This window comes from Chrysemys picta, chromosome 1, assembly GCF_011386835.1.
Source record: "Chrysemys picta bellii isolate R12L10 chromosome 1, ASM1138683v2, whole genome shotgun sequence".
Taxonomy (NCBI): Eukaryota; Metazoa; Chordata; order Testudines; family Emydidae; genus Chrysemys; species Chrysemys picta.
Genome location: NC_088791.1, coordinates 25,515,275 through 25,540,174, shown reverse-complemented (window position 1 = coordinate 25,540,174; position 24,900 = coordinate 25,515,275). Strand labels below are relative to the sequence as shown.

At 41.9% G+C, this 24,900-nt stretch overlaps 1 protein-coding gene across 8 annotated transcripts in view; it reads left to right on the top strand.

The window, feature by feature from the left end:
- The window catches only part of PTPN12 (protein tyrosine phosphatase non-receptor type 12), a 148,388-nt gene that overhangs the window by 66,281 nt on the left and 57,207 nt on the right, over nt 1-24,900 (top strand). For all 8 annotated transcript variants that reach the window (XM_024109161.3, XM_042859381.2, XM_042859379.2 and 5 more), the window contains exons 3-7: nt 9,466-9,542; nt 11,752-11,847; nt 13,138-13,176; nt 14,141-14,212; nt 16,379-16,438. In XM_024109161.3, the coding sequence (XP_023964929.1) occupies nt 9,466-9,542; nt 11,752-11,847; nt 13,138-13,176; nt 14,141-14,212; nt 16,379-16,438 (344 nt within the window). The remainder of the gene's footprint in view (nt 1-9,465; nt 9,543-11,751; nt 11,848-13,137; nt 13,177-14,140; nt 14,213-16,378; nt 16,439-24,900) is intronic.

Below are 24,900 nucleotides of genomic sequence, written 5' to 3'. Positions count from 1 at the left end.
CTGGTCCCATAACATGCATGGTCCCATAACAGCTGGTCCGTCTAAAGCACCTGGTGTTGGCCACTGTCGGAAGACAGGATACTGGGCTAGATGGACCCTTGGTCTGACCCAGTATGGCTATTCTTACGTTCTTATGCCCCTCCTCCCATGCCAGCTTAGGGCTGCTTCACCACTGAGGCCTAGCTGCAACCTCCAGGCAACTTGGAAGCCTGTCTATGCGCCCAGTAAACAATATTGTGCCCGCAGATCCACACCAATGTCTGTGTGGCTCATTTGCCAACATCTGGAATACAAACACAAAGGAAAATTAACACTGATTCCCCACCTGCGGTCTCACATACATTCTGTATGCTTCAGAGTGTCAACACCTAATTGCCTGAGTTTCACTAGCTCTCAGACCCAGCTAGGCTGCTGCTGTTGCTGCCCCAATCCTGAATGAGTGAGCCAAACTCATGTGCTGGAAGCCCCAACTTCATCAGACCCCACCTTAAAACTGTAACAAACTGGTACGTTGTGAGGGGACTCCCGTCACCATGAATCATGAGGGGCCCCATCCCTCCCTGGCCTTAATGCCACATATGCCCTCAGTCTTCATAGGGCAGATCCCAGGCTCATCACCCTCCTGTAGAATAATGGATTCACCCCACCTCCTTGATCCATCTTTGACCTACTGAAACTATCTTTGACTCCCTCAAAGTTAATATGACCAATCGTCCCTCCCAGTGTATATCCCTCAATTCCATAGCCCTTCCAGAAGAGTCCCTATAGAACCCAGGTACTAGTTCATTGATCCTAAAAGTTCCAAAATGTGCTAACAGAAATGCCACCCTGAATAAGCCTACCTCTTGTCCGCAATGATGTGTGGGCTTTACGTTCCACACCAGATCCTTAAGCACAGTAACAGTGATGGGACGGCATGAATCTTCCTTAGGGCTGGTGCCTGGAAGTTTCTAGCAGGATGGTCTCAAAACTAAAAACACACTACAAGAATCTGAGTAACCATTCAGCCTATTGACCAACGTAAGGACCGGTAGGTGAGTGGAGATGGTTGATGATGCCAGTTGCCAGGTTGCTAATGACACCATGTACTGCAGCACTCATTCTTCCATTATGGGCTATATGGGTAACATGCCCTCTTGCTCCTGAAATTGAACAAAATCATTAAGACTTCTTTTGTAGCTCTGCAGTGTTCACAGAGACCTCTATCTCTGCACTACAATGACAGTTGTCATACACCAGGTTCCATAGTGCTAGCAGCATCTATTTGGGTTCCTTGCTGGTTTCTGATGCTGGCTACCAGAATCTGTCCATCTGAAAATGAGACAATGCATCTGATATGATATTATCAGCCCTGGGCACGTGTCTGGAAGAGAAACACATATTAAAACTTAAATGTAGTACAAATGCCTTTACATACCTCATAACTCTGTGATCTGGAGGACTAGTAACTGATAACATACATCACCACCATGTTGTCACACCAGAAATAGATGCTTTTATTAGCGAACTCTGTTCCCCAAATGACCACTGCAACCAAATTAGAAAATGTTCCAAAAATGTTTTATTCTGTGGTATCCCTTTTTGTATCCATGTGAAGGGTCATTTTGGGGTGCATGACTTGTCTTGGTAAAACACACTCAGATGACTTGGGAGGTACAGGTTTTGGGGTATCTTTAAACCATCTGCAAGTATCCATTCCTCCCTCTCCAATGACACTGCATTAAAATGGCTTGGAAACTGTTCCCAACCCCCCAAATCCTCCTTTATCTCTCTAGTAACGCTTAGAAAATGGTGAGGTCTGTCTCTGCTTGCAGAGGCATTCTGTGCCTTGCTTGCAGCATCCAGACCCAGGACTGCCACCTGGCAGGCAAAGTTAAGATGCCCAATTAACAGATTGTAGCTCGTGGAGTGTAACTTTTATGGCCCCCTAACTCTCCTGATCAAGCCCAATAGCTCCAGAAGTTTATCCTAAGGGAGTTTATATACCCACCGTGTTATACCTACATAGGTCAGCGTTGTGGAAGGCCCCTCTGTTTTTTTTTTTTTTTTTCTCTGCTGGGGTACCCCCAACTTTTTAGCTAGTGCCTGAAAGTTGTTCATCAGGTTAACACACTCATCCAAATTTACCCTGCCCATGTATAAAGTCACCTAAGTTATGCACTATCTGCCAGCATCACAGCCCTGTGTAGCATTGTACTAAATTTCTCAAATGCCAAACAGGATATTGTCCATCCCATGGACATAACTTTATCAAAATAATATTATCCTTTAACATTTTGGGTTTCTGTTTCAAAGTTGGAAGGATGCACTGGTAGCGGTCGACAAGCAGACTTGATATCACACTTGGCCATCAGTGACCTGGGGCCATAAGACCTAACCATGTGCACAGACCACAAGTCTGGGTCTATTCCATTGTTAACGGAGCTTCCCCATGAGTATTGCAGGTGGTCAATTAAATGATTTTCACTTGGAACTTCCTTAGGGACCAAGTTTAGGGGAGAAATCCACATGTTCTGTATCGGTAGATGATTGCATGGCCCTGTTACCCTATTCTTTAATTCTTGTGTAATCTTTTCCTTTACAATATGACCCATTATCACTAAGGACTTCAAATTTTTGGACATAATGACTTATTTCCCCTGTAAAGGGGATCCTAAACCCATCAGTAAACCCATCCCACAGATATGCCCCATCTATCTTGTTAGCATAATCCCAAAGGGACGCTTAACTCCTCCAGCTTAATTGGAGATGACAGTTTTTGTCCAGCCCCCCATTTTTAGCTCACCCCCACCCTTCCTGTGCCTTGGCCCCCATACCTTGCTCTGGCCCCCAGGGATCTGTGGGCAGTACCTGACTTACCCATCCATTCTGTTTTGCTACTGCAGCCTTCCACAGTTGCTGTGGTAATTGCAGGCTTTGTGGCTCTAAAGCACATTTTGCAAGAATGCCTAGATTTTCAGATGCTATGAAAACTAATTTCATTAAATGCCCAACAAATGTCATTATGAGCCTCAGGCCTCTGGTGGGCTTACTGCAGAATGAGCTGTCAGTATGGAAACCAGCCTGTGGTGTCATCTACTCTAACCTCATGTTGTGGTATGTCCCACTGGTTTGTGTTGCTGTCCACAATCTAAACTGTTCCTCATAGATAAACCAAGCCTGCCCCATAACGTACGATATGTGCACCTGATTATATCCATATATTTGAACAGTGCTATCTAGGTAAGCCTCTGCAATAAAGCCCACATAGATCAGGAAGGCAGCTTCAGAGTTTTTCCATGTTCTAGTCACCTGTGGCTGCTTGGGCATTTCATTGCCCTACTTGCTTTGCCCCAACTTACTCTCTGTCAGCACCTCCCTGTGCAACAGTGAGATGTCTACAAAGTCACCTCTCAACATTTTATCTTTAGTTGTGCTGAGAAAGTGAACTCACATTGGGTCAGCCACCCCAGCATAACCATACTCATGACTGGCATCCTCAGTGCCCCGTTCCTCACCAGTTGCCCCGGGAAAGCAATTCTGTCCTGGGAATTCACGTTCCCAATCAGTGGGTGAGTTGTAGGGTTCTCATAAACCAGCCCCCCCCCCCTCCCCTCCTTAAGGGCTTCTGCCCCCTGGTGAGCAGTCTGCCTCATGTGATGATCACCTGTCTCCCAAGCTGGAGCTTGGGTTTCCATTAAAACCACTTCCAGACCTCCCTCACCCATGGAAGCTCCCAGCTGCTGCAACAACTGAAGGCTGTGTAATGCCATAATTTCTGTACAAGGTGTGTGTACCCCAGACCTCTCCAACACAGCTCTTAGGAGACCAGATCCCCACATAGCCTGTTTGCTTGTTCTGCTACTCCACTAGGTTCAGTGTCTCCTGCCCTCTTGGAGGGAGGGGTAAGAGACCACCCTCCCATCTTGCCCACTTTTCCTCTCCGGGGACCTAGGTGGGAGCAAGTTCCTTGAACCTCACTGAAGTCCCCCCCTACAGACACCTATTGGATGGAAGGGACTCACTTTAACACCCTGACCCTGCAACCTGTATTTGGTGCTGATAAAACTCACCACAGCCAGTCATGTTGCTCTCTTCTATTGCAGTCCGTTTGTTCAAGTTGCCAAGGGAGGTTGTGGAATCTCCATCTCTGGAGATATTTAAGAGTAGGTTAGATAAATGTCTATCAGGGATGGTCTAGACAGTATTTGGTCCTGCCATGAGGGCAGGGGACTGGACTCGATGACCTCTCGAGGTCCCTTCCAGTCCTAGAATCTATGAAAGTGTCCTACCTCTGAGCAACCCATTACACCTTGTAAGCCTTGTAGTACTGCAGAAACAACTTCAGAAGCAACTGCCCAGACAACTTGAATCAATTCTCTGTTGGCATCCCTGCCCCCATACCCAGCTAGTTCACCACAGGGTGTGTTTGCTTCCCTTCAGATCTGTGTTACTTCCCAGTAAAGGGGTATCTGTTTGGTAGATGCAGACCACCCTGGGATCTGCCAGCTGTGGTCCTGTGTCCAACCCCTTGCCCATGCAGCGAGGATCCTACCCCCTAGTTTCCCTTGGTCCCCCATGAGCTGGTTTTGGAACTCCCTACTTCATCGGCTCTAACATGCCTGCTATGACCAGCAGGAAGGTGGGGGGGGGGACACCCCCCTTCCTGTTTGTTACAGCCCTGCACCAATGAGCTGAAACTCTCTCCTTTTCTGCTTCTGCTGCTCGGGAGGGGGGTCTCTTCCCCCCTTTTGCTGTTCTCACCAATCTGCTACTTCATAGAATCATAGGACTGGAAGGGACCTCGAGAGGTCATCCAGTCCAGTCACCTGCACTCAAGGCAGGACTAAGTATTATCTAGACCATTCCTGACAGGTGTTTGTCTAACCTGCTCTTAAAAATCTCCAATGATGGAGATTCCACAACCTCCCTAGGCAATTTATTCCAGTGCTTAACCACCCTGACAGTTAGGAAGTTTTTCCTAATGTCCATCCTAAACTTCCCTTTCTGCAATTTATGCCCATTGCATCTTGTCCTATCCTCAGAGGTGAAGAACAATTCTTCTCCCTCCTCCTTGTAACAACCTTTTATGTACTTGAAAACTGTTATCATGTCCCCTCTCAGTCTTCTCTTTTCCAGACTAAACAAATCCAGTTTTTTTTCTAGTAATGTTTTCTAGACAGTTAATCATTTTTGTTGCGCTTCTCTGGACTTTCTCCAATTTGTCCACATCTTTCCTGAAATGTGGCACCTAGAACTGGACACAATACTGAGGCCTAATCAGCACGGACTAGAGCGGAAGAATCACTTCTCATGTCTTGCTTACAACATTCCTGCTAATACATCCCAGAATGATGTTCGCTTTTTTGCAACAGTGTTACACTGTTGGCTCATATTTAGCTTGTGGTCCACTATGACCCCCAGATCCCTTTCTGCAGTACTCCTTCTTAGGCATTCCTTTCCCATTTTGTATGTGTACATGGCATCAAGAGAGAACAAAGTGCTTTAGTTCCTGCTGTTCTGCCTAGTCCAGGTGAGAGAGGGATTTTCTTGCACCATTGTGGACCTAAATAGTCTCCCCTCTCTTCCAGTCTTTTGGTGTGGAGGGGATGGAAAACAGGGTCTTCCTTCCTTATGGGTTGTCTTGCTACTGATGCTTATTCTCCACTTGAAGACTTAATACTCTTTTGACCTCACAGTTAATTGCTATGGAGAGCACGATCTCCCCTTTTTTTGCTGAGTAGTGAGCCACAAGAGCAGAAACAAAGATCCACTTTTCATGCAAATCATCTAATTTAAAAATCCCCTACAAGATACAAAAATACCTCCTAAATCTCCAGCCATCCATAGTGTCTTTGGGGAAAATAGGGTAGACAGGATATGAATTTCTAATGTGTATTTTTTAAAAAGGCTTGTTTTAAAAGTTTCAAGTCTCCTCCCTATATTCTGAAGGGGGAGGGGGAGGGGGAGGCACAAGCCTATTTTTTTCATTTGCAAATGACCTAATGCTAATCACTGGCCACAGCCAAACTGAAAGTCAGTAACAATATTGCCTGAGCTTAGACTCCAAGGACAGTCTCCACTCTAGAACACTGTTTTTGATTTAGAGTAAGTTTGAAACAACCTAAAACAGGATTTATTATTCAATATTGTATTAATGGGAATGTCAGATAATAATTATGAAGCATCACAATCAAATGGAATGACCAATTGGCAAATAACATGGATTTACCTACAGATGTATTTGCTATATTCAGTTGAAGAATGTTAATGTTTCTCTCTTGTGTTAGTTGACACTTTCAATATAAGTATACTAACTGTCACTGAGCAGGATTAGCTTATTTTTTTCCATAGCACCTAAAAAGGATTAACTTTCTGGTATCCCCTTAATAATCACAGTAATGACACTGCAATAGAATTCATTAACTTCGACTATACTTCAAGACCTGTAGCTTTCCTGAATCATAAAATATCCAAGCGGCAAACTGGAAAGATTACTAAGGTTCCTCAGTAGATGGAGAGAGCTGCTACATCACTGGGCAAACTTTCATTAGTGTATCTGTGTCTAGAGAAAGAAGCTTCACGGTTGAAATTCTTAGTTTAAAATGTGTACTTGTAAATAAACCACTTGAATATAATGGTTCTTATGGAGCAATATCAGCATATCCTCAGTCCCTAAACAGAGCTGAATGTGTGCTTCAAAGAGTTCAGTAACCTAGAGTACTTAAAACAAAATACCTGGCTGTTATACTAATCTTGCACAATTGTTCAATCACAACACTTTCTGGTCACCAAAGCTTTGTGACTGAATTACTTACTTTATGCTGAAGGCTCAGTTGCTTATAGTTCATACAACAAATACAAAACCGTTCAAATACATGAACATCTGAGTAGATGCCTGCTAAATATAAAAGGCAAGACAAGCTGAAAAAAATATTCTGTTTTAGGTGTAAACCAGAGATTTATAGTGTTAATTAAAATGTTTCCATTGTTTCCCTTTGTTTCTATCCAAAACAAAAAATTGGCAATGTTGGTTGAGTTTTGCTTTAGAAGCTTGTGGAAATTCTACTTCTGATATATTGCATGCTACTTTAGTACTTCACCGAGCATCTAGTACATTATTGGTGTTTTTGGTTGAAATGCCCATGGCTAGCAATTTCTAAATAGGTTGTAGCAATCCGGAAGTCAGTTGGAATGCTCTCTTGAAAACTGGGTAGGCAGAGGGAACCTGAGCCCTTGGATATTTATCCCAGAGTTTGCTTGCAAAGGCTTTTTCCTCCTACCTCTTGGTATATGCTTTTTCCAAAGACAAAATATGCTAAGAAACTGCCTAAATGCTGTCTCATCTAGTTTCTGTTGCATACTGTTCTCCCAGGCCACACTCAGTACCTCCTACTATAGTTCACATGATCAGCATCTGGTCTTCTCAGCCAGCTGCATTTCCTTGTCAGTGTTTAGCACTCTGTGTTGGGAATGTGTTGCCATATTTTCCTTTAAGAGGTAAATAATAACTTTGTTACTCCTAGTTTCCTAACAGCCAATATCAATTGTGACAGATATGGCAATTTCCTGCTATATCCTCAAAAACCCTTGTTGAATTAAGTTTAAGTATCTTTGGAGTCCATTGTATTACATGCAAAGGTTATTGTGGGCCGGGATTCTATGTAATCTCTCTAGGGGAGAAATGTGAGGTGAACCCTTGGAAGTGTTAAGAAATTCAGAGGACTGTAGTGAACCATGTTTGTCCCAGAAGTCCATTGTTGTCTGGAACAAGTGTCAAGAGGTTTGATTGGAGAAATCTCAAGATGAATGTAAATTCCCCACTTCCAGTAATGCAAAAACCCAGCCTTTTGAAGCTATGTCCTGAGGAGTGAGCCGTTGTCTGCTGATTACCTGTTACTGGAGACTCAAAATCAAAGGCCCAAGCTGTATAAAGGAAAAATGACCATATATACTCATTCATTAGCCAGTTCATTTATAAGCCAACCCCCCAAAATGGATAGGTAAAAATAGCAAAAACTGTATGACCCTTTCATAAGCCGACCCTATATTTCAGGGGTTGGAAAACTTTGGCTCCCGGCCCACCAGCGTAAGCGGGTTGGGACATTTTGTTTACCTGGAACATTCACAGGCACAGAGCCCCTCAGCTCCCAGTGGCCGCTGTTTGCCGTTCCCAGCCAATGGGAGCTGCGGGAAGTGGTGCCACGTCCCGCAGCTCCCATTGGCTGGGAATGGTGGACCACAGCCACAGGGAGCTGAGGGGCTCCATGCCTGCACACGCTCCAGGTAAACAAAACAAGTGTATTAAATATTCAATTCAGTGATTCCATAGAGTTTAAAATCATCAAATTTTGGTGTAGACCTGTTTATAAACCGACCCCTGCTCTTCAATGCGTCATGTTTTTACCAAAAATATTTGGCTTATGAACGAGTATCTACGGTAACTTATTTGTAGTGAGAGTGGGCTAGTTCTGAACTAAAGCTGTAATGAACTTGTAATCACAGGGGAAAAAACACTTTTTGTGGGGTTTGAAGGACTGACTCCTACCAGAGCCTCTGCTGTAGCTGGGGAGTGATCTCTGGTAAGCTTATTAGGATGTATGTGGTTCTTTTATTGTTTTTAATACATTTTCTCTAATGTTTTCACCTTAAAAATAAATGTGCTTGCTTATAAAAGGCTGTGTGGTAACTTATAACTGCTGGCCATTACAGTTGCTTGTAGTCTTTGAAGAGAAAGCAAAGCGAAACTGCTGGCCTATTTAGGCAGTCTGGCTTGCTGGGAATATCACTGTATGAGGCAGGGGAAAACCCCAGTTGGGAGGGACACATGCTCAAATAAATTTGTTAGTCTCTAAGGTGCCACAAGTACTCATGGTTTTTTTGTGTGGATACAGATTAACACGGCTGCTACTCTGAAACCTTCCCAAGAAATGTGATGGCTAATTAGCTGGGAACCTAGAGTAGGTGCCCTTAACTGTGACTGCAAATATCCTTTAAATCTAACCCAGACTATGTGAGACTTTAAGAATAGAGTCCTGGACAGGTCTCAGGAGACCTGGGTTCTATTCCTAGTTGTGCCGCTGATCTACTGGATGACCTTGGGCAAATCACTCTAGCTATTTCTTCCTCAGTTTCCCATCTGTAAAACTGGGTTAATGATACTTTGAGATCTACAGAGGAAAAGCTCTATATAAAAACTTGTATAGATATAAGTATTGTTATATTTAATGTTGTATTAAATTTTTGCTTAATGTTGACAAATTGGAGTTATTAGGTTGTAGGTCTTTCCTGCCCTTTCCCACCTAAATTAGCTTATTCAGTTATTGCTAATTTCATTGACTGACTAGTATCTGCTAGAAACTATTATGCATCTTAAGAAACATTTTGTTAATTAATTTGCTGCATCAAGCAACACTTTTATTTATGTAATAGATATATCTTAACATATGCTATATAATTCTTCACTAAAAAACTATCTTCTTTTAGTTGACCACAGCCGAGTTAAACTGACTTTAAAAACACTCCCGCAAGATTCAGACTATATCAATGCAAATTTTATTAAGGTATGTATTAACATCTGACTACATTAAAATACCTTTGGAGTTTTGATTTCATAGAAATGCAATTTTAATCGCTAATATTTTACAAACTTATGAAATAAGAACTCAAATCTTACTATAGAACATTTCCAGTTGGCATAATTTTATTTAATTTTCAAACATGTTGGTGTATACTTTAAATGAGTTAATGTCTAATGTTACTTTATACTATACATTGTACTTTTATTAAAAAAAAAATTTAGTTAGGAATTGGCTAACCTATCACTATTTCAGTGCAGTAAAACTGCAGATCTGTCATTCTGTTGAGATATACACCTCTACCTCAATATAACGCTGTCCTTGGGAGCCAAAAAATCTTACCACGTTATAGGTGAAACTGCGTTATATCGAACTTGCTTTGATCCATTGGAGTGTGCAGCCCTGCCCCCCCCCCCGCCCCCCCCAGAGCGCTGCTTTACCGCATTATATCCAAATTCGTGTTATATCGGGTCGCATTATATCGGGGTAGAGGTGTACTTCCAGGTAACATTTATAGGAAAAACTGCTCACAGGAAAATGATAGGATATTTTAAGATAAAAAAATATATGTATATACATAATTTGCATATTTATTATAGAATATTCGAGCCTTTACAAAGGCTCACCACTGCATGGAGATAGTAGATCTAGAATATTATTTATATGCGGATCTTCCAATGTTTAGCAAATATTTGATCACTATTGGGGGGGCTTATTTTAATACAATAAAAGTAGCATTCTTTCCGAAAACCTACTTTTCAGGTAGTAGAATCATGGTAGGATGTTGTTATGCTTTGCCTTTTGTCTGTGTGATCTGAAGTGACATAGTTCTTAAGTTTTCCTGGAACTCTGATCCACTTTTCTTCAGTGGGCATGCTTTTAATCTCTAATTCTTGCTTTTTTTTTAAAAAAGTTTCATTACTTGGACATAAATTTGATTTGAGAAATTTTTAACAAATATTTCAAAGTTCAGTCAAATTTTTATGTTCATTGTCTGGGAATATTTGCTTTTGACTTCAAAATAAAAATATTCTGACTAAAACTGTCTTGAATAACTTATAAATTGAAAAATTGAGCTTTGAAATGTAACACTAGTTAAAAGAAGAAATGTAAACACTAGTAGTATTAAAAAAAATTATAACTGGGTTGCAAAATGAATTGGATAAATTCATGGCGATAGATCAATCAATGATTACTAGCCAAGACAGTCAAGCATGCAACCCCATTCTCTGAGTGTCCCTAAGACTCAGTGCCAGGTGCTGGGACTGGACCACAGAGGATGATAGATCACTTGAAAATTGCCCTGTTCTTTTAATTGATTCTGAAGTATCTGGCATTGGATGCTATTGGAAGTGAGGATATTGGGCTAAATTGACCTTTGGTTTGACTCAGTATGGCCATTCTGATGTAAATAATGGTGCATGTTTTCCTAGAACTTTGTTTGGTGGGCAAATTTAATATGAAGCATACTGTCAGATTTAAATATAAAGTTTTTTTTTTCATTTTTAACAAATCTTATAAAGCAAGGGAAATATTGCAGAATTGGAATTTTTATACAAACTTTCCTTTAAAAAAAAAATTTACTAAACTCCTCTGTCTTAATTTTTTTTATGCTGGCATAATGTAAGAACATACAACTGTGAAATCCTGGTCCATTTGAAGCCAATAGGGGTCCGTCTACACTGAAGCTGGGAGCATCTCAACCAGCCTAAGTAGATGGACATGTTCTAGCTCTCTTTGAGCTAGTGCAATAAAAATAGCAGGGCGGATGTTGCAGCACAAACTAGCCACCTGAGCTCGGACGCATCAAGTTAGGTGGGCTTGTTATTGGGTGGCTAGCATGTGCTGGAGTATCCACTCTGCTAGTTTGTGTGTGTTAGTGTGTGTGGCATGAGCGCCTATCCATCTACCCTGGCTGGAAGGCAGCTCCCAGCTGCAGCGTAGACATACCCTTGTAAAATTCCCATTGTCTTACCCCCTTCTTTTACATCAAGTTAGCTGTTTGGAAGTGTGGTGGAGGCTATTTTTGCCATCTTTTGGATATGGAACAAAATATGAGTTTGTGAAAGGAGGACACAGAAAAGAGATTCTAGATTTACATTTAAATTATGAAATAGAGATTTTTTTTTTAATCCAATACAACCAGACTTCTCTTGTGAACATTCAGCTGTTTCTCTCTTTTTTGCAATTTTAGGGAGTACATGGGCCACAAGCATATGTTGCTACCCAGGGACCATTAGCAAATACTGTAATAGATTTCTGGAGAATGATATGGGAGTACAATGTTGCAGTAAGTACCCTACTTCTCTTTTTAAACTTGTTACATACATACATACATACATAGTGATGAATATTGAGCTACTAAGAATGCATTTTCAGAGTCTATTGAAGCTGTTGGCACAAAGGAATGTTTACAAACATTGAGCAACTTGGACTTCTGCCAAAAATTCTACAGACTGGCTAAAATTGTAATGACCTACAGTGTTGAAACAGAACTTGTTTTTTATAGTATGAATGAAAATTGTGGGAAAACATTAAATTTAAATATTGCCAATAAAATAATTTTATTGTATACAAACAGCTCAAATGCATCATTAATCATTTTTCTGGAATAGGGTTTACCACTCTAATTAGTCTAGTATGGACTGACACAATCGGTTTCAGAAATAATGGTTCAAACATTTAAAAAAAAAAAAAAGCGTGCGAGAGAGTGAGCTTAGGAGTTGTCTCTTAGAATTCATGTAGTGATATAGTTTTGCACTGTTGTAATGAATTAAGTGGAAGCTTTAGTACTATGAAACTCATCTCTTTTCTACTAATTCATGAGCCTTTCATAAGGGTACAACTTTATCATTCATAAATTTTCATAACACAAGAAAATTTAAAATATTCAATTTTAATGTTTACCAATTAAGTGATTTAGTGACTGGGGAATCTTGATGTTACTCTATAGTACAATGAATAGCTTAATATTTTAAAGATTTCCTATCTAGAGGTTTAAGGTAATGCACACAACTTCATGAAAAATAGCAGTAAGTTGCATTTTAAAATTTTGAATATTTCTTTAATTATGTATGATCAGTGTAAAAATCTGTCCTGGTTCTTTCCAGGATATTTAATTAAGCCAACTATAGCTGTGTTTGCTTGCAAAGCATATAACCACATACATTGTGTATAAAGGGCAAGGGCAATCACAACTTGTCAATCTATGTAAGAACTTAAGTATATAACTCTTATAGACTGACATCTCTCACTGTTAATTTAAAAACATTGGGATGGCAATGAATACAAATAACTTATGGACGTAAGAAATTACTATTGCTATTTGAGTAGATTAGCTGTAAGTGATAAAAATTTGGACTCAGTGTTTAGTATTTAAATTGTTAATATTAAAAGTACATCTGCATGTGTGAAATTCTTAATATGCATAACTTGTATTTAGATTTTAACAGAGGTTTAAACACTTCAGTAATAGGCAGTCAAAAAGTCTGAGCACTTTCTCAGGTGGCAAAGTTCTGAACTTTTGTGAAAGATGTTAAAATGTTAACTTCCTGTAGTTATATATTTCTTCCTTTTTCAGATAATTGTAATGGCCTGTCGAGAGTTTGAAATGGGACGGGTATGTATGCTAAAAACAGAAATATGAATAAATATTGCAGCCCCACTTGCTAGGATATTTTAATTGAGACTTTTTACGTAAAGTCAGTAACTACAAATACAGCTCAATTGCACTGAGTAAAAGAGCCTTTATTCTTGTCATTCTTTATGGAGAGAGTTCACAAACCTACTTCCATGAGCCAAGTTGTGTCAATATGCATAGAAAATCAGTGAACTTGGCCACTTTTTCATTCTAGAAAGCAGCTGTTTTCTGGTAACTATACCACAGTGCTAGCCAGGTACAACCTGAATAGACTCCGAGCTAATATTTATTTTCAGTTATAAAAGGATCCCTATGAATTAAAATAAACTAATGGTAGCTGTACTGCTGGTCTTCTCACTGTGGAGATTATCATGCTCCTAGTGCAGTTTTAGGCAAAAAAGGTCCATTCATCAAATAAGGAATCTTGATTTTGAGTCCATAAGAATCCCTTGTCAGATGAGGAGACAGGAAGGGCTGATATTGCTCTGTCATGCTTCCTAGTTTAGTGAGTATTTTCTAGTGCCACAGGGAAACTCTATGCAACCACTATTGCTAACTCTGTGCATTTAAAAAAAATTTTTGAATCAGGTTCCAAAAGATCACAAGGCTTAAAAAAAATAATTAAAAAAATCTCACTTATACAAATAATCCCTTGCTTACATTTGTTGGTCTTCTGTTTTTTCAAGTCCTTAAGGTTTGTTTTCAAAGGTTTGTTTTCTCTGCAACCATGAAGACTAAAATCTTATTTTTTTTTGTTTTGTTTTAAATGGAAACTGAGATTCTCTCTCAATCACAGGACTCCAGAAGCTGGAGTTTTAAGAAAAACACCAAATATGAGACATGCGATAAAATTGCAAAAGTTGGCAACACTTTTACTGTCAGTGACTTTCTTAAAGTACCAACTATGGATTAAATTAGGACTACACTTTTTTTTTTTAAATAGAAAAAATGTGAGCGGTACTGGCCTTTACATGGAGAAGAAAGTGTAACTTTTGGACCATTTCAGATTTCTTGTGTAAGTATAAAGTTTTGTGAACTAATATTTTCAATGGACTTATTGCTGTACATCTTAAAGAGCTCTTCCTATTATCAGATGTACTCATTAGCAGACTCTGAATGCTTTTTTGTAATCGCGTCTAAATTTTAATTCTAAACATGTAACTTGTTTTAAAAATGCACCTTTCTCGTTGTGGACAGAACAGGCCCTAGGTGGTTTCACTGTGGCTACTAATTCTCAGTTCTTTATTGGGCATCCCTAGTGACATAAGACACTGTCTTGCCTGGCTATGCAGAGGACTTTAGTGTCTCACTTTATTCTATTCTATTCTATTCTATTCTATTAGTAAAATGTATACTTATTTATTGTATGTCCTGGAAAATTCATCTTTCGTATTTAGCAAATCACTGCAGAGAGGTGAATAACTTTTATAGCTGTCCATGTTAATATTAAATATTTGGTTGAGTGCCAGCATTGTTTGACACTGCACAAGGCACAAATGGTCCCTGGCCTGAGCTTGTCATTTAAAATTCAAAAATGGATATTCGTATACTGGGAGACCAGAAAATGGTAACACTTTTTGTTTACTAAAAAAGGTGTGGGTATAGTAGTATGTTCAAGGGCCCTTCAAATGCAAACTCACTTGAAATACCTTTTAATAGGGAAGTGAGAGTGCATACTGGGATAAAGGTGGCATTTGTGGTATGGGTTGATTGCAGTATAAGGCATCAGGAAAAGGAAGAAAATAGAAGGAGAGGTGAGGCTGCCATCACAGAGGGAGTGAAAAGGGTAAGGAGAGACGCAACAATATAAGCAGGGACTGAATTGTGTCCCATCTTAGAAAGGAAAATAACCTTAAATTTGATTCAGTAAATGATGGAGCTTAATAGAGGGATTCAGGTGGGAGAGAAACATGATCTGAGTGCATGGCAAGGAAGGATAAATTGAAGGAAGCAAGTTAGAAAACAAGGAGGCCAGAGAAAGTTAACTAAGGCATGGAGAAGCATTAGAGCAGGGGTCGGCAACCTACAGCACGCGAGCCGATTTTGAGTGGCATGCTGCCTGCCCAGTGAGAGGAGGCGGAGGGGCCGGAAAGCGCCACGCTGGGGGAAGAAGCGGGGGAGGAGGGAAGCTTGGCTGCCGCAGGACCAGAGAGCGATTGGGGGGGGGGGGATCCCGGCTCCCTGCCCCATTCAGCCCCCCACCGCTCTCCCTTGCGGGGGCAGGAGGCAGAAGCTTGGTCCTGCAGCAGCCAAGCTTCCCCCCCTCCCCCCTCCCGCTTCTGCCCCCAGCGTGATGCATTCTGGCCCCTCCCCCTCCCTGCCGGCGATGGCCCTTGTGAGGGGAAGGGGGGAGGGGGTGCGGAGCAGAGCCGAGCGTGCTTCCTGTTCCGTAGAGGAGGCGGAGAGAGGTAGGGACGGGCCTTGGGGAAGGGGGTGGAACAGGGCATATCCCTCCCAGCCCCACGAGCCGAGCACCCCAGCCTTCTGCCCTGCACCCCCCCCACACACCCCAGCTCTCTGCCCTGACCTCCCCCCAACACCCAGCCTTCTGCCCTGCACCTCCACACACACCCCTACCCCTCTGCCCTGACCTCAAGTTCCCCCAACATCCAGCCTTCTGCCCTGCACCTGCATATGCCCCCAGCCCTCTGCCCTGATCTTGAGACCCCCAACACCCAGCCCTCTGCCCTGCACCTCCACACACACCCCAGACTTAGAGAGAGACACCTTCTAAAAAACGTTAACATGTATTACCGGCACGCGAAACCTTAAATTAAAGTGAATAAATGAAGACTCGGCACACCAATTCTGAAAGGTTGCCAACCCCTGCATTAGAGGTACAGGGACATATTTTGAAATATACTAGAGAAAGACGTGACAGAATTTGGTGACAGCTTAGTTTTATGGGGAAATTTCATTTCTAAATAGGGTAGCCTCTGGCCAAGATCTTAACTGATTTTTTTTTAAACCCAAAATCTTTTCATTTTTAAAAAAACATGTTTACCTGTCTAGCTTCATAGCAGATAAATAGCTTTTACACTGACTCTTCAGGTAAGTCTTAAATTACCAAAAAGTGAATTATTTTTGTTCACATGACACTATAGAGAATAAAGTTGGGGTTTATATATAATTTGTTGTATATTAAATTCCTATCCATTCACAGACGTTTCCTCTTATTTAGGAAGCTGAACAAGCAAGAACAGACTACTATATTAGAACGCTATTACTTGAATTTCAAAATGTAAGTAATTAAAACATGAAAGGTTTCCCCACTCAGTACAGATGCTCAGACTATTTGTGTTTTACATTTTTAGTCTTAATCTGGTATGATTTAACATCTGTTCAAAGATCTCAGATGGTATATAATCAAGGAAACTTACGAAAAAATCAAGTCGCTAATATTAAAGGAGCAAAAGCTTGGTTCTCTGCTTATGTACATTACCAAGTTTTTAAAGGATATAAATAGTTTAGTTACAAGAAACAAAAGGTTCATGAAATGTCTTTTAACATACTATCTGTCCTTATGGTAGTGCTTTTGTGGTTAACCAAATCTGACACGTTTTTCAGTAGTGTTCATTAACAATACAGCGTCAGATCTTCAGCTGGTATAATTTGTTGAAGTCCATGAAGATATACTGTTTACACCAGCTGAATATCTTATCCACAAATTTAATCTGAAGGGCTAAAGAAGCTTTTTTGATCCAGCCAACCTTTTTAATGCCTCTTAGTATGCGATCTGACTGTTTCCTTGACTATAATTTTGTGTCTGACAGACGTGTTTGACTGCCCACCCTACAGATTATTTATTGGCCTGAGAAAGTGCTTCCTGGTTTTTGTTTGAAATTTTCTTTTAATGCCCAGTTATACCCACTTGCCACCTTATCTCTGTTTAATGTAAAAATGATGATGTTTTTCAGTCTAGCTTTGATAAATAAAATTTTCATCTAGGCTTCAATATCTTGCTGACATGGCCTCTGAATGTTTTTTTGCCTCATCTAATAGATGCTTTTAGCTTTAGGTTAATAGGTGCTGACCTTCCTGCTTCTGCTTGTCACTTTGTTTTTGTCAGTTGAAGTCCATAGGGATTTGGAGGGATGCAGTCAAGGCTCAAAATGGAAATAAATGTTAAAAACAAAACAAAACAAAAACTGTGCTTGAAGCACACTTTTTTTTCTGCCATCAAAATTACTAACAAAGATAGTGTTACTAAAATTGCACTTTCAAGATATAGTTCATTGGTTAGAATAAAAACCTTATGAGTAACATTCTCTGATATTTAAGTACTTGTGACAAATGATCTGTGATAATACCAATTAATACTGATTTTTCATGTTAGTTAATTTGGAAGTTATGAATGTTAATCCTTAAGAATTGCAGTCACTTTTTTCTGAAATAAAACTAAGTTCTTCTTTGAGTGATGTCCCTCTGGGTGCTCCACATGTAGGTGTGGCCACGCACCTTGGGCCTAGAATCAGAGATCTTCATCAGCAGTGCCCCTCAGACCACACATGTTCTTGGCCCCCCTCACACTCTACACAGGATGTGTATATGTAGCGCTGTGCGGTCCTACTGCCCATAGTTCCTTCTCTATTGCCTTTGGTCTGTGACGGAATCCTCAGAAGAGTCCGCTTTTTCTATTTCCTTACTAGATAGTGCCTTACCCATTAGTGTAGTTACTATCTTCTTCTTTCTTATTTTTTTTGTTTGTTTTTAATTTTACCTTCAATTATTTCATAGCTTAGGTTTCCGTTTCCCCACTTCCCACCCTTCCCAACTGGGAAGCTTTTTCCTTCACCCTTATGCCCAGATACTTCATGTTTAAAAGGTACATTTCTTCAGGGCTGGCTTCCCAGTAACAGACAGCCACCCGCAGTGCATTCGCTGTCTGGGAGAGGGGTACATCCCACAGAAGTGTTCCCACTGCCTTGGCCTGAAACCCAGAGCCAGAAAAGACCGGGACATTAGATTAGAACTTCTCTGTGACCAGCATCAGACTCTGGCCTGGACTCCTTGTTCCCCCCATCCCTTGAAGAGAGAGCCTTCTCTTTCTTGGATGAAAATAAATGGGCTCCTTCTCACACTTTGAGGCATAGCCCACCAGAATACCATCGCCTGCGAGGTCTGTTGCCTCAGCACATCTGACGGGACACAGCTCCAGGGCCCGTCCAAGTACCTCTGGTACCAACTTGAAGAAACGGTCGTAGGATCCTAACCAGGCCAGACCCACAGCCCTCGGCACCATTTCACGGCTCTGAGGAATGAGACCGACCAACTTCAGGAATTTCGGCACCGAAAAAAATGCCAGCACCAGTGCTCTTTCCAACAGTGATTAAACTGTTGGCCCCGAGAGAGCCCATGGCATCATCAAAATAGTCGGCATTGGCCAAGTCTCTTGAGCAATCTATGGACACTTCAGGGGAATACACCCTTCCTTCGACATCAAGTTATACACTGGCACCAATGATGCTTTTCCACCTTCTACAAGATTTTAGATACCCTAAAGACCTGCTGGTATCTGACACCCCTGGGTCTCTGCTCTTTTGATGTGACCTACCCTCTCTGGACTCAACGTCACTCCTCCCTTTCTCCTCTGAGGATGGCACCTACCTTCCCCAGCAATGAGGAGGAAGAAGAGGAGTGTTCCATTACTGCCTCATTTACCAGGCAAATCATACCTCTTCCATCCTCACTATCCACAATCCACATCTGGTCAACAGTCTTGGCATGGACCACTGTAGATACAGCCTCATGTTTCACTCACTCCACACTGGCCATATTGGGACCCTTGGGCAATGTACAGGGAACAGTCAGGAACCCTCCCAGGGACAAAGCCGGAGACCTACACCTCTTCCTTATCCATCAGTCTCTTGCCCTCTGGAGGTTGAACCCCCACCAGTACCAATTGAAGAGGAGGAACAGGAGGAGGGGGCTCCTTCATTTTCCTCCTCCCCCCTGACGAGGCGATCATGCCTCCACCTCCTACATCTGCCGATGACTTCAGACATTGTCAGGACTTATTCTGCAGGATTGCAGACTCCTTGCAGATTCCTTTGGAGAAGGTCAAGTACTAGCAGCATAAGCCCTCCACACATCCTCCTCCTCCTCCTTCTCCAAGGTCGCACTTATGATCCATGAGGCTATTCTCAACCATGCAAAGCTGCTCTGGCAGACCCCAGCGTCCATCCCTCCGACAGGCAAACGTGCCAAAAAAAAATGTTCCAGAGAAGGATGTAGAATGAAAGAGGCAATCAATACCAATCCAATCCAGACAGAGATTGGAAATGCCCGGACTTATTTGAACACAAAGTGTATTAATCAGCCATGCTCCAATTTAGAATCTCCAGCTACGAAGCTCTTGTGGCTAAGTATAATTACCTAAACTACTCTAAATTGGAGGAACTCTGCCATGACCTGTCAGAGGCCAAGAAAGAGCAGTTCCAGTCCTTAATGTTGGAAGGACACCACCTAGCTCGTTCAGCCCTGGAAGCCATGTTAGACTATGCAGGCACCACTGCTTGATGACCACAGCAGTCGTGATGGATAAGGCATGCATCATGGCTCCACCTTTCAGGTTTTCCTAAGGAGGTACATACCACGGTAGAGGACTTACCTTTTGAGGGCCAGAAATTATTTTCGAAGCGTGCAGACAATTCTCTGCATTCCCTAATAGACTCCCAAGCTACACTCTGATCTTGGCATTTACATGTCAGCACCAAAGAGACAGCCAGGGAAATATCATCTCCCCCTGCAATCCTGACCACAGCAGTACACCCATCAACGGCACTTTGACACCCAGCACCAAAGACAAAGGCCTCCTATCAAATGTAGACAGCCTGCTCATCAAGGGGCTACCTCTCACGTGCCCCCACCACAGAAACAATTTTGAAGGTGTGGTCTAGGCCCCAAGAAGCCTCCCACTATTCCAGTCATCCCCACTGTCTTTGATGTTCCACTAGTTTGATGAATGACTAGCTCTATTTTTCCCTTCTTGAAGACTCATCACCTCGGACAAGTGGGTTCTAGAGGTAATCGAAGGATATTCCATCCCCTTCCTATCCGTCCCACCACAGCCCACTCCCTCTCTGTCCTTCAGGGACCCCTCTCACAATTCCATTATATGGGGAGAAATAAATCTTCTGTAACTGGGAGCCATAGAACCCTTCCCTTCCTGGCACATGGGACAGGATTTCTACTCCCACCATTTCCTGATCCAGAAGAAATCTGGAGACTGGCGAGCCATCGTGAACCATCGCAATCTAAACAAGTTAATCAAACTGCAATGCTTCAAAATGGTTACTCTCTCCAATATTATCACAGCACTGGAACAGGGGGACTGGTTCTTGGCCCTTGACCACAAAGACACATACTTTCATATTACAATACACCCTGCCCACAGGCAATTTCTCCAATCCGTGTTGGGCGACAGCCACTACTAACACAAAGTACTGCCTTTCAGACTGTACTCAACTCCTTGGGTGTTCTCCAAGGTCCTTGCGGTAACCGCTGCCTATCTGAGGAAACAAGATGTCATCATCTTTCCATACTTGGACGACTGTCTCTTCAAGGCCACATCTGAGACTGATGCTCTCTGAGCCGTCCACATAACAATGGACCTGTTCACGAAGTTAGGTCTCCTTGTGAACCTAGAAAAGTCCACTTTAATGCTGGTACACAACTGGGATTCATTGGCACACAGTTGGATGCCATACAAGCCGGAGCCTTTCTACCTTCTCATGGATTCTCAAGTGTAGTAGGTCTGGTATCGAATGTACGAGTCTGCCTCCTGATCTCTGCCAGAATGTGCCTCCAACTTCTAGGCCACATGGCAATGGCCACTTTCGTGGTCAGGCATGCAAATCTACACATGCGATGTCTTCAGCCATGGCTCCGTACAGTATATCTCCCCCACAAACACAGCCTTCACAACCTCTTATCCATGCCAGTGAGAGTAAAGGGCTCACTACTTTGGTGGACACAACCCAACAATGTTTGTCGGGGTTCCTTTCCTCCAATCTCCACCAACCATGATCCTAACAACCGATGCTTCCCTAATCACACAGTGCAGGGCAGATGGTCACTAACCGAATACACCCTACACATCAATCTCCTAGAATTATGAACAGTCTGCAATGCCTGCCAACATTTCCTACCTCTTCTCAAACATCATACTATAAGTGATGACTGACAATCTCACCTGTGTATATTATATCAACCGGCAGGGTGGAGTGAGGTTCCACTCTTTATGATCAGAGGCACTCACTAAACTGTGGAACTGGTGTATCCAACACATCACCATTTCAGCAGCGTACTTCCCTGGACACCAAAACACCATCATGGATGCACTGAGCAGTAGGTTCTCCCATGCTCACAAGTGGAAACTGGATATGCAAGCACTTCATCCCATCTTCAATCGGGATACCCCACCATAGACCTCTTTGCCACACAGCACCATGCCCGCTGCCCTCAATTCTGTTCCAGAGGAGGACTGAGACATGGACCTATAGGAGGTGTATTCCTCATAATATGGGACATACTGCTCCTTTTATGCCTTTCCCTCCTTTCCCCTCCTATTTGGAGTATTTTGCAAGATACGGGAGGATCGTGCTCATGTCATACTTATAGTTCCAACATGGCCACGACAGGTCTGGTATACTTAGCTCTTCTACATGATGGTGTGCCAATTGATCTCTCTCTCCATCCAATGCCACGGCTCCTTTTGTAGGACACATCCTCCATCCCAATCCACAGATGCTCCATCTCAAAGCCTGGCTCCTCCATGGTTCTGACACAGTCAAACTGATGTGTTTAAGGAGCAGGCATGACACAACTAGATGCACTTACATTCACAAATGGACAAGATTTCAATACAGGTGTGCCTCCCACCAAGTCGACGCAGCATATGCTCCGCTACAACTTATCGTGGATTACATGCTACACCTTAAACAGAGTTATCCACGAGTTCCACGAGACCCTTGGCAGCAGTCACTATTTTTCACTGCCACGTAGACGATCACTCTGTCTTCACACATCTGCTCACAAAATGTTTTCTGACTGACCTCCAAAATCTTTATCCCCATGAGACCTGGGACCTAGTCCTCATCCTATGTTCTCTGGCTAGACCCCCATTTGAACCAATGGCAACCTATTGTTACGTGCATCTATGAATGAAAACTGCCTTCCTTGTCGCCATCACTTCAACCCGACGAGTCAGCAAAATTGCAGCCCTTTTGGCATATCTACCATACATTCTGTTCCACAAGAACAAAGTTACACTATGCCCACACCCAAGATTTCTACCTAAGGTTCCAACATCTTTCCATGTCAAACAATCAGTGCACCTTCCTTACTTCTTTCCAAAGCCGCACAGTAACCAACAGGAGGCAGCTCTCCACACCCTGGACATGAGATGAGCATTGGTGTTTTACTTGTACAGGACTAAACCTTTCTGAAAATCACCACAATTATTCCTCTCCACCACCGAAAGATCTAGAGGCACCGTCATATATGAATGCCTTTCAAAGTGGATTTTGAAGTGTATACATTTTCATATGAACTCCACAATGGACAACCTCCTACTACAATCAGAGCACATTCCAAATGTTCATTATCCACCTCAATACCATTTCTCAATTTCCCTGTTGCTGAAATTTGCAAAGCAGTCACATGGACACCAATAGACACTTTTGTCTGTCACTACACTATTATTCACAGTGCCGCAGCAGATGCTCTCCTAGGACATACCGTCCTATCATTGACAGTAAACGTCACTCCATAGCCCCAGCCTTCCAATTAGGGGCATTGCTTTCTAGTTATCTAAAAGTGGCGCATTTGTACGGACATCACTCAAAGAGAAGGTTACTCACAATGTGCAGTAACTGAGGCTCTTCAAGATGTGCGTCCCTATGGGTGCTTCACTAGCCATCCTCCTCCCCTCGGCTTCGGACCCCCAACCTCCCCCCCACCCCCAAAAAACCCCCATCAGCTCTGTGGCAGAGAAGGAACCTGGGGGCGGTTGGACTGCAAAGCACTATATACGTGTCCCACGCATAGCCCTGGGGAAGCGGGGAGTGGGGAGATACGCATGTGTGGTCTCACTGTCACTGCTGATGAAGATATCCGATCCCAGGTGCAGGAGACAATGCCACACCTAACAAGTGGAGCACCCATAGGAACAAACATCTCAAAAAACTCCGTTACTGCACAGGGCGAGTAACCTTCTCTTGAACAAAATGTCTGACACGAGAATTTAATTATTGTAAAATGTTAAATTTGCAGAAATAGTTTGAGAATTCTTGTACACACACAGTAATTCTATGAAAAACAAAGGGTTAAATAATGTTCAGACTTCAGAACTGGTCATGGTAACAAGTATTGGAAGTTGTTTGTCTTTTTTACTAAAGGAAATCAAGCTCCCTTCCAAAGTAACTGTTTAAAAAAAAAAAATGCAGGAGTTGATCCTTTCTGCAGAGTTATACCTCTTAAAAAGAGGGCTAATTTGTAGCTCAGAATAAAGAGTTGGGGAGGGCCATTTATGGTCCTGTCAAATGGCTGACAATAATACAAATTTCATAAACCTAATGATAACTAGCCTAAAACAACGTAGGTAATTATCCAGCCTGGGGTTTGTAGTGGCCACCACTGTTACTAAATGACTGTTACAAGCTACCGTTGTGTGCTTGGTCAGATTTTCTCACTTGAAGAGGCATTTCCTGTCCCTAAAAATAACTCGGATCTCAACCATTTCAGATAGCTTTTTTTTCTGAATAACAACTTACACAGAATAGTGTGTACAGTTGTATCAATTTATTTTGTTGTTCAAGCTACAGGAAGCCATGACAGTCTATAAAACATCCCAAATTCTTTGATTACCTGCACTAAATAAGTTCAGAGGGACTTTGAATATATTATGTTGTGTGATGAATTGTTCTTTACGATTGTTTTTGGGTGCACTCAGTGCATTTCTACATTTGAGGAATTTTTAAAGAAACAAAGAGCAGGCTATCGTTAACAATTAAATCTTATGGGGACTGGATAATTCAGGTTTATTGTTGATAATGTTTAGCTTGTATCCCAGTTAGCATCCAACCGTTTGACCTATGAAGTCTGCAGTCCCAGTTTAAGTTTCTATAGGACAACTCTCCACTATATTACAATAACAAAAAAACACCAGTAACAAAAACAGTCACAATTTGCACTTTGTTTACCATCTTGGCAGTAAAGCCAAAGATAATAGGTTTAAAAATTGAATCGCCTCCTCACCCATAGAGTTGGTCCCTCTAGAACAAAATAATTGAGACACATTGACAGGTTATTTGGGAGAAGCTTGATAACTGTACTTAACCTGCTCTGTCAATAAAGTTTTTTTTTCCTAGTCATGAGCATCTAATTCCCCTTTTTCAAAAAATCAATTAGTTACACTAATTAAGCACTCTTCATTATTAGATATAAACTTTCCTTTTTATCGCATAATGGTACATTCAGTTCAGCAAAGGATGAAAATTGGTATCTGCAGTCTGTAGATGAGCTTGAACAAATGATATGAAAACTTCTTTCTCATCTAATTCTGTGAAATGCTCATTGGAACGTTGTATGCACTACTTTTTTGCAGTTTTTCCTGAAGACTGCTAGTTTGGTTCTGTTCTAAAAAGTAGTTATCAAAAGCATAAGTTTTACAAGTTATTCTTCTGCCAGTCCTGCAAACTC